Here is a 7931-nt window from a genome sequence, read left to right as displayed (position 1 = left end):
ACTGCCTCCTCTGCTGCCCTCCCCCTGCAGGCCCCGGGGGAGCCGGGCACCAAACGCCTGGGTTTCCGCCTCTGGCGCGCCCCGCCCCCGGCCATTGGTCCTCTGAACTGCTCCCTTCCGGGCCTCTGCACCGCACTCCTGCTCGGAATCCCTCCTTGCTCCGGTCCTCAGGCACCGGCGCGCTCCTGGGGATAGGGCCAGGCCGTGTGTGTGCGCCGTGCGCCCCGTGCGCGCGCCGGCCCCCTCGCACCGCGCTGCAGGAGCTCAGCCGAGACCCGCCGGGGAGGGAAGAAGAGCGGACGAGGCAGTGCGCGCCGCCCGAGGCCTGGGGTCCCGGCCACAGCTGCGCCGAAGACCTGCGGGCGCTCTCGGCTTGGCCGAACCGGGCGAGGATTTCCCCGAAAGTCCGGCCGAGGCTGCGTAGACGCCGTACTCCATCAACCCTGACTCGCACCTGGGCCCCGCGCGAACGTCCTTGAGGCGGGGACGCCAGTGTTCAGGGCACAAGAAATAAGCATGTGTCTTAGGACCGACCGCACTTAAGATTCGATGAACTACGGTACCTCCTACGGGAGACGGTGGGCCCCGCCCACCCGAACCCAGACCCGCCCCCTCATTCCACGGGGGCGCGGAGCCGCCTTGGGCTCCCGGCCCCGCCCCCTGGGGCTCCTCCCCCGCACGCCGCGCAGGCGCGGAGCCTACTAGCCCGCTCCTCGTGCCCTCGAGACGCGCGGACGCCGCGATGGCGGATTCTGAGCTGCGGCTGGTGGCGCAGCGGATCCGCAGCTTCCCCGACTTCCCCGTCCCCGGCGTGCTGTTCAGGTACGGGCAGCTGGGCCACGTGGGGCGCGCGGGCAGAGGAACGGAGGGACGGACCGGGCCGCGCGGCCCGGGATGTCGGGGCGCGGTGGGCTCTGCTTGGGCCTGAGAGTCACCAGGCCTGTCCTTGCGTGCCAGGGACATCTCACCCATCCTGAAGGACCCCGACTCCTTCCGCGCCTCTATCAGCCTCCTGGCTAATCACCTGAAAAAGGTCCACGGCGGCAGGATCGACTACATCGCGGGCAAGTGGAGCGTCAGGGGTCCGCCGGGTCCCCGGACTCTCCCTGGTGCTGCTCGCGTCTGCTATGAGGGCGCAGTGTCGGGAGTCCTTTACCCTGGGCAGGGTGGCTTTGGGGGTCTTTTAGGGGACTCGCCGGAAGCCCCAACGGTGCTTGGGTTGTAGGAACAGACCCGCTGCCCCATCCCGACTTTGCAGCCGTGAGAGGTGCGACAGGCCCCTCCAGCGGCCGGGGAACGCCTCTGCTGGGTGGGTGCCGGCGGCGGGGCTGAGGGCAGGCACGACAGGTGGGGCCCCAGAGCTGAATTTCCCCAGGGGGTGTCTGACCAGAATCCACTGGGCCAAGCACGCTTTCTTGTTTCACCGGCGGGTATTGAGCGCCTGCCGTGTGCCAGGTCCTGTATCCAGTGGTGGGTTTTAGGATAACCCAGGAGATCGTGGAAGATCCTGGCAGGTCCTGTTTCTCTTTGAGAGCCCCACCCCTGATCCTCCCTGGTTCTTGGATACCCTGAGGGGCCACAGCACTGCCCCGGAGGCTGGAGGGCTCCAGGTGGTTGAGTCCTGCGGAGGATTCTTCCCTTCAGAAGCGCTCCCTCCCTAACCACACTCCTACGTGGGGAAGAGGCCCTTGAGTTCCCCCATCACAGCTCAGTCCACCCCCGGAGGTGGCCGGCGCAGTCAATGCCTCTCCTTCTGGGCTAGAAGCTCCTGGGGCAGACGCTGAACCGTCTGCTAAGGACGTTTCAGGTCCACCAGCCACTGGTGAGCAGCTGAGCTTTGGAGAGAGGTCAGGGGACTTACCCGAGGCCACACAGCTATTTACACTGCCCTGTACGGAGTGGCTCCTGCCCAGCTCCCGACCTCTCTAGCACCTAGCAGTCCCTGTGTGGTAGGTGATCTGTCAACATTCCCAAAGTGGATGGATGTCATTGGTCTTTCGTTTGGAGGCAACAAGGCTGTGTGTCCTGTGTTGTGACGGCTACTTGTCACTGTTCAGCCCCGACCCACGGGGACCCCAATGCTGCTGTACCACGCGGCTGCCCCCCAACACCCCAGGTCTCACCGACAGGCCTAGACTCCCGTGGCTTCCTGTTTGGTCCCTCCCTGGCCCAGGAGCTGGGCTTGGGCTGCATCCTCATCCGGAAGCGAGGGAAGCTGCCAGGCCCCACTGTGTGTGCCTCGTACGCGCTGGAATACGGGAAGGTGAGAAGGCTGGGGGCTGCCTCTGCGGAGCCTCCCTTCCCAAAAGGAGAGTCGTGGACTCCAGTGGAGCTGCCGTGGTTGGTTGGAGTGGACATGGGAACTCAGACTGAGAAGCCGGGCCAGGCTGACAGAGCCACGAGACAGGGTGGGTCGGAACTGGGGCCCAGGGTGTGGCTCCTTGTCAGTTCCCCAGGTCTGCGCGCTACGGCCATTTTGGGGAAGCGCAAGCGCGCAGATCACACGCCCGCTCTCGTCTGCAGGCCGAGCTGGAGATCCAGAGGGACGCCCTGGAGCCGGGGCAGAAGGTGGTGGTCGTGGATGATCTGCTTGCCACTGGCGGTGAGGGTCTGCCCCCAGCGAAGCGGGCCAGGCGTCACTCTGGGGCCGGTGGGGAACGAGTCTGGGCACTCCAGTCTCCACACCACCCCTCCCTCCCTCCCTCCCCAGGAACCATGCGTGCAGCCTGTGAGCTGCTGGGGCAGCTGCAGGCCCAGGTGCTGGAATGCGTGAGCCTGGTGGAGCTGACCTCTCTGAAGGGCAGGGAGAAGTTGGGGGCTGTGCCCTTCTTCTCTCTCCTGCAGTACGAGTGACCCCGGCCCCACCCCCGCACCAACTGGAAGAGAAGAGGATCAGCCTGAGCGGCTGCAGCGACCACCACTGGCCACCAGGGGGACCAGAAGTTCGGGGGGAGGGGTTACTTCTGCATCTGTGGCTGAGTGGTTTTCCCCTGAGCAGGGCTGCTGCCCGCGGGGCCTGCTGGGGCTTCTGCAAACCCCAAGGCCTGGAGCTGCAGGCTCGAGTGAGAGAATAAATGACTTTCTAGAGCGGGGTCTCCTCCCCAGTGTCAGTGTGGGAAGGCGCAGGGGCCTTTCTGACCCTTAGCATTTGGTGGTTCTCGAGCCCTGTGAGCCTCCGTCTGCACACAGAGGGGCAGCCCACCCTGGCTTCCCCTGCTGCTGTAACTCATCACGGACACGTGTGAACTTCAAACAACTTTATCTTACAGTTCTGGAGGCCAAGTACAAAAATCGGTGTGGGTAGGCAGGGCTGGTTCCTTCTGTGGGCTCTAGGGAGAACCTGTTCCTTGGCTCTCCGCTCCTGCTGGCATCTTGCAAGCTCAGATTCAGCATCTGCCTACTTCCCTCTTATGAGGGCCCTGTGTGACACCCAGCCCACCCAGATACTCCAGGACCACCTCAGGATCCCACGTGGACACCCGGGAGGGTTAGCTGCCAGCCACACTACCCTCCCCGCCCCCCCCCCTTTCCTGCACCCTGTGTACAAGGGGGGCCTCCACCACACTGGCCAGAAGCCCTCGAGCCCAGCAGCCAGAGCCCTGACCCTCACGGGGACTCAGGACAGGGAAAGCAAAGTGCGTCGTGTTCCTAGTGGAAGTAAGACACAGGCCCGGCGGCCCAGCAGTGTTGGCACCTGTCCGCCAGGCTCACAGCGCCTCTTCGGCACGGGCAAGGCGGGCCAGCTGTGCTGTGACACCTGCCAGGTCAGCGGCCTTGTCCAGCTTGACGTAGGTGTCGGTGCGGATGCGGTGGAGGCTGAGCCAGTCGGGCAGCAGCTCAGAGAGGAGCTGCACGTGCTTCTCCATCTCCCCTGCCGAGTGGGGGGGGGGCATGTGAGGCTGGGTGTCAGGGCCCTATGAGGCCTCCCGGGTCAAGACTGGGAAGGACTCCAGTCGTGACCGCACAGCCTTAACAAGGAGCTGACCCTCCTGTGGAAACCCCACAATGGGAGGCGCCCAGCAGCTGAGGGACCAGAGACCTTGGGGGCAACAGCCAAGTCCTCGGGGGCCTGGGGGCTGATGGAGGGACCACAGGGGAAGCAAGGCTGGGTTGGGCTGAGAGTGGGAACAGCCCCTCGCGGCTGCAGGAGCCGAGGGGCCCAGATAGCCTCAGGAGGTGAGCCCGGGGTACGGTGCCCGCCCTCATCTGGGACCTGGGGAGGGCCCTGCACGTACCGGGGCTCATGGCCGCGCGGTAGCTGCCCGCCATCCTGGCGCAGGCCACCGCCATGGTGAGCGCTGGCTTGCGCTCCGCCACGAAGACGCCGCGCAGCACGCGGGCCAGCTCGGGCAGCCGCTCAAGCCGCTGCAGCCGCTGCTCGCGCTCCGGGCGCCGCGTCATCTGCGCAAGCTGCTTCTGCGCCTCCTTGGCCCGGATCTGCAGCGGGCGGGACGGTCAGGGGATGTCAGTCTCAACCCTCACCACCACCTGCGGGGACACCAGACACTCACCCGCTCCAGCAGGGCCTGGGACACCCCCTTCAGAGCAGCAGGCGGCGTGGCCGGCGGGGTGGCCGGCAGTGCCGGGCTGGGGGCCGGGGGGCTGCTAGGCTGGGCCGTGCGCTGGGCCAGGTCACTCAGAGCCTTCTCCATCTGAAGCAGGTCAGAGGAGAGAGGTCAGGTCCAGCTACCCTGAGGCCCATGGCCAAGGGTGGAGCCTGTCAGGCACCAACCTGGGCGTGAGATCGCCCCGCACCAGCCTTACCCTTGGTGACATGAGGCTGCGGGCACGGGCCAGCACCTCCTGGGCGGAGACCAGCTTCTCCACAGTGGGCGGCTGGGGCAGCTCGGCCGGCTCGACGTCAGGCACTTCGTCCACATTGAAGCGGGGGTGCCAGCGCGTCAGCTGCTCCTCAGGCACCTCCATGGGGGGGTTCAGGGAGGCCAGGAAGGCCTGTGTGAGAAGGGGGGGGCATCAGGTGACCCTGGGCACATCTGCCTGTGGGTATGCAGAGCGGTCCGGGTTCCTGTCCCAGCCGGGCAACCCTGGGCGAGTTACTTCACTTCTCTGAGCCCCAGGCGCTCAGCTGGGCCGAGCGTACAGCATAGAGCACGCGGCAGCACCCACTGGACTCTCCCCGAGCTTCCTGGGGCCGGAGGCTCCCACCCTCGAGCTCCCTGCCTGTCTGCTCGGGGCCAGGGCCCCCGCCCAGCCCCACGCCTGCCCACGTGTAGAAGACCCCTCTCTTAACCACTCTCCACGTGGAGAGTGCTTAAGAGGACGCTAGAATTCAGCCTCGGGAGGAGCCCATTTCCTGCGGTGGCAGATGGGGCCGCGACAGCAGGGACAACATGAGGACCCGAGCTGGGCCACCCCCTCACCCTGTGATGCTCCCGGACTCGGGCTACCAGCTGCTGCCTGAAGAGCTGGCGCCGCTGCAGCAGGTGCGACGCTGTGAACTGGGGGGCAGCACTGCCAGCCTCTGTGGGGAGAGTCCAGGCCTGAGCCCCAGGGCTGCACCTACGCAGTCACCCAGCGCACCCCCCCCCACGGGTCTCAGACAAGGCCCAGTGGCCGAGGCCGTACACCCGCGCTGGACTGTGCAGCGTCCTGGGCAAGAACCCGAGGCCCAACGCACTCACGCTGCTGCAGCAGCGGCTCGACGGTGAGCTGGTAATCAGACCTCCTGATGCCATCCTTGAAGGTGGGGATGTGGCGCTCCTGGCGGAAGTGGTAGGAGCCAGGGTACACGGTTTTGATCTGGCCCACGTTGCGCTCCTCAAAGCGCCTACGGGACGAGGGTGCGGGGGGTCAGAGGGCACACAGACTCCAAGGTCAGGACGAGGCCCTGACCCCCCACGCCCCGGCTCACTTGCGCATCATGTCCTGGACGCCCTGCTTGACCTTGGTGAAGGTCACAGTCTCCGAGCGGTTGTAGAGCATGCTCACGATGGTGTCCATGCTGCGGAACATCTCGGCCAGCACCTGGTACTTGTAGGGCAGCACAAGGCCCGGGGGCCCCGGCTGGGCCAGGGCATGGAAGCGTTGGTAGGCAGGCATCTGCTCACTGCTGCCGGGGAGGGAGCAGGGAGGGAGCGAGGCCATGAGAGAAGCACCAGACCTACCCCCTCCAGCAGCCAGCCGGGGGTCCACCCCCAGGGCACACTGCGCACCAGTTTACAAAGCCCCTACATGCCCACTGTCTCCCAGTCACGAGTACTACCAGGGACAGAGACAAAGGCCTGGCCTCCAACCCAGCTGTCACCCAGGGCGGTCCCAGACCATCCCCAGCCCTGGCTGCCTCGTCTGTAAAAGGCATATGATAACTACGTGACCTGGAAGGACAGACACGGTGCCAGGCAGCAGGTCCCGGTAACTGCTGGCTGTCGGTGGTCTGAAATTCGCAGGAGCCGGCCCTCTCACAGATGGAGGCCGACACAATTGCACTGCGCTGACTCCTTGGAGGACGTGGCCCTCCTCCCGCCGAACCACCACAGCCCAGCCCCGCCAGGCCTCCTACCAGGCCACCCCTTGCTGGGTGCCTAGCCGCCCTCCCTAGACTCACCACAGCCCGGCTGGGTGCCCCTCGTCCTCCGGCGCGCTGGGTTCCCCAGCATTCTTCTGTGCACTTGCCTTCAGCTCCTGGACCCGTGCCCCCAGCTCCTGTGCCCGCTGCAGGCACGACTTAAGCTCAGAGAGAGGGACTTTGGAAGGGACCTGCGGACACAGAGTGCTGTCAGCCCACCTTTCACCCCAGGCCAGTCCACCTCCCCTGCCCTCAGTCCAGCCTCCTCACCTTGTCCTTGTCCTCCTGGGCTGCCAGGCAAGGTCGCTGACTGGCTGAGAGGGTGGCCTTCTTTGTCTTCTTGCTTTGGGGTGAAGAGTGCTCTGGGCAGCCAGCGGCAGCTGGGGAACTAGGGCCAGAGACCTGGTGGGAAGGACCCCAAAGGTGATGAAACCACAAGACTCTGGGGTGCACCAACTCGCAGAAAGCAGCTCTCCTGCCCCCTTGGTTAACTAGGACACGCCCCACTCACAGCCAGGTCCAGAGTCACCCAGGCCTGATCCCTCGCCCAGTCTTGCAGACGAACCTGGCGTTTACCAGTCCGCTGGGCTCTGGCCCTCCCCCAGCATCTATCAGATCAGGCACCCACCCACCCCCACCCCCGTCACTGGAAGTCCTATGGAAGGGAGGTCCCGCGAGGCTACGGGACCCCGCCTGCCAGGTGCGCGTGAGCTAGCCCTAGCCCCTCCTCCCGCGGGGGGCCTGGGTTGGACCCGGGTCGGTGCCCTCCTCCAGGGCATGTCTCTCCAGCAGCCCCGCCCCCTCCCCACCGGGCCGGCTCACCGCTCCACCAGTTCCCTCCCGTCTGTCCCCCTCCCAGGCCTCAGTTTCCTCCTCCCCTCCGCGCCCTCACCGCGTTGGCCGGCAGCCGCAGCCTCCTGCGCGCCGGCGGCGCAGGCTCGTCGCGCGTGGGCTCGGCGGGCGAGCGGGCGCGCTTGCGGCTGCTGCCGGGGCCGGGGGCCGGGGCGCGGGCCGCGGGCTTGGCGGGACTCGGGGTGCGCCAGGCCGGCTTGGTGCGCGTCGGCTTGGCCCGGAGCCCAGGACGGCGGCGCGCGAAGAAGTCGGTGAGGCGGCACTGCGCCATGGCGGGAGCGGTAGGACCGGCGGGACCGGGGCTACAGGACCGCGACTGCAGAACCGCAGGCGGAAGTGGAACCGCTTTTCCCGCTGATTTTCGCGCCGCGCACTGGCCCCGCCCCGGCCGTGGGCGGAACCATCGGCGCCTTGGCCACAGGGGGTTGGCGCAATATGGACAGCCCCGGGCGCGTGCGCGCTGGCCCTCTCGGGCTGCGCCTACCGCGCATGCGCCGAAGCGAGGGTCTGGGTTGTTTGGCGGTCCGTGTGCCGTTTCCCGAGTCCTGGGTGG

The 7931-nt window shown here is 66.8% G+C and overlaps 2 protein-coding genes across 5 annotated transcripts; one reads left to right on the top strand and one right to left on the bottom strand.

Moving 5' to 3' along the window:
- Nucleotides 1-656: 656 nt before the first annotated feature.
- APRT (adenine phosphoribosyltransferase) lies at nucleotides 657-3087 on the top strand. 4 transcript variants are annotated; one of them, XM_059045960.2, is made up of 5 exons: nucleotides 657-822; nucleotides 958-1064; nucleotides 2130-2263; nucleotides 2524-2602; nucleotides 2711-3087. In XM_059045960.2, exons 1-5 carry the CDS (start codon nucleotides 743-745, stop codon nucleotides 2851-2853), a joined length of 543 nt encoding a protein of 180 aa, XP_058901943.1. In that variant the 5' UTR covers nucleotides 657-742; the 3' UTR covers nucleotides 2854-3087. The 4 variants fall into 4 exon arrangements, with proteins under 4 accessions (XP_058901943.1, XP_066874535.1, XP_066874534.1 ...); XM_067018434.1 differs by having other exon boundaries at nucleotides 676-822; nucleotides 2845-3087; XM_067018433.1 differs by having other exon boundaries at nucleotides 680-822; nucleotides 2130-2408; nucleotides 2845-3087.
- Nucleotides 3088-3542: 455 nt separating this feature from the next.
- CDT1 (chromatin licensing and DNA replication factor 1) lies at nucleotides 3543-7692 on the bottom strand. The gene is made up of 10 exons (XM_059045927.2): nucleotides 7419-7692; nucleotides 6797-6928; nucleotides 6566-6717; nucleotides 5873-6070; nucleotides 5643-5788; nucleotides 5382-5482; nucleotides 4765-4953; nucleotides 4512-4652; nucleotides 4236-4437; nucleotides 3543-3871 (listed from the first exon to the last, which is right to left on the bottom strand). Exons 1-10 carry the CDS (start codon nucleotides 7647-7649, stop codon nucleotides 3708-3710), a joined length of 1656 nt encoding a protein of 551 aa, XP_058901910.1. The 5' UTR covers nucleotides 7650-7692; the 3' UTR covers nucleotides 3543-3707.
- Between the last annotated feature and the right edge of the window lie 239 nt (nucleotides 7693-7931).

Source organism: Kogia breviceps, chromosome 18, assembly GCF_026419965.1.
Source record: "Kogia breviceps isolate mKogBre1 chromosome 18, mKogBre1 haplotype 1, whole genome shotgun sequence".
Taxonomy (NCBI): domain Eukaryota; kingdom Metazoa; phylum Chordata; class Mammalia; order Artiodactyla; family Physeteridae; genus Kogia; species Kogia breviceps.
The sequence above is the reverse complement of the archived record's forward strand: the minus strand, read 5'-3'. Positions and strand labels throughout refer to the sequence as shown.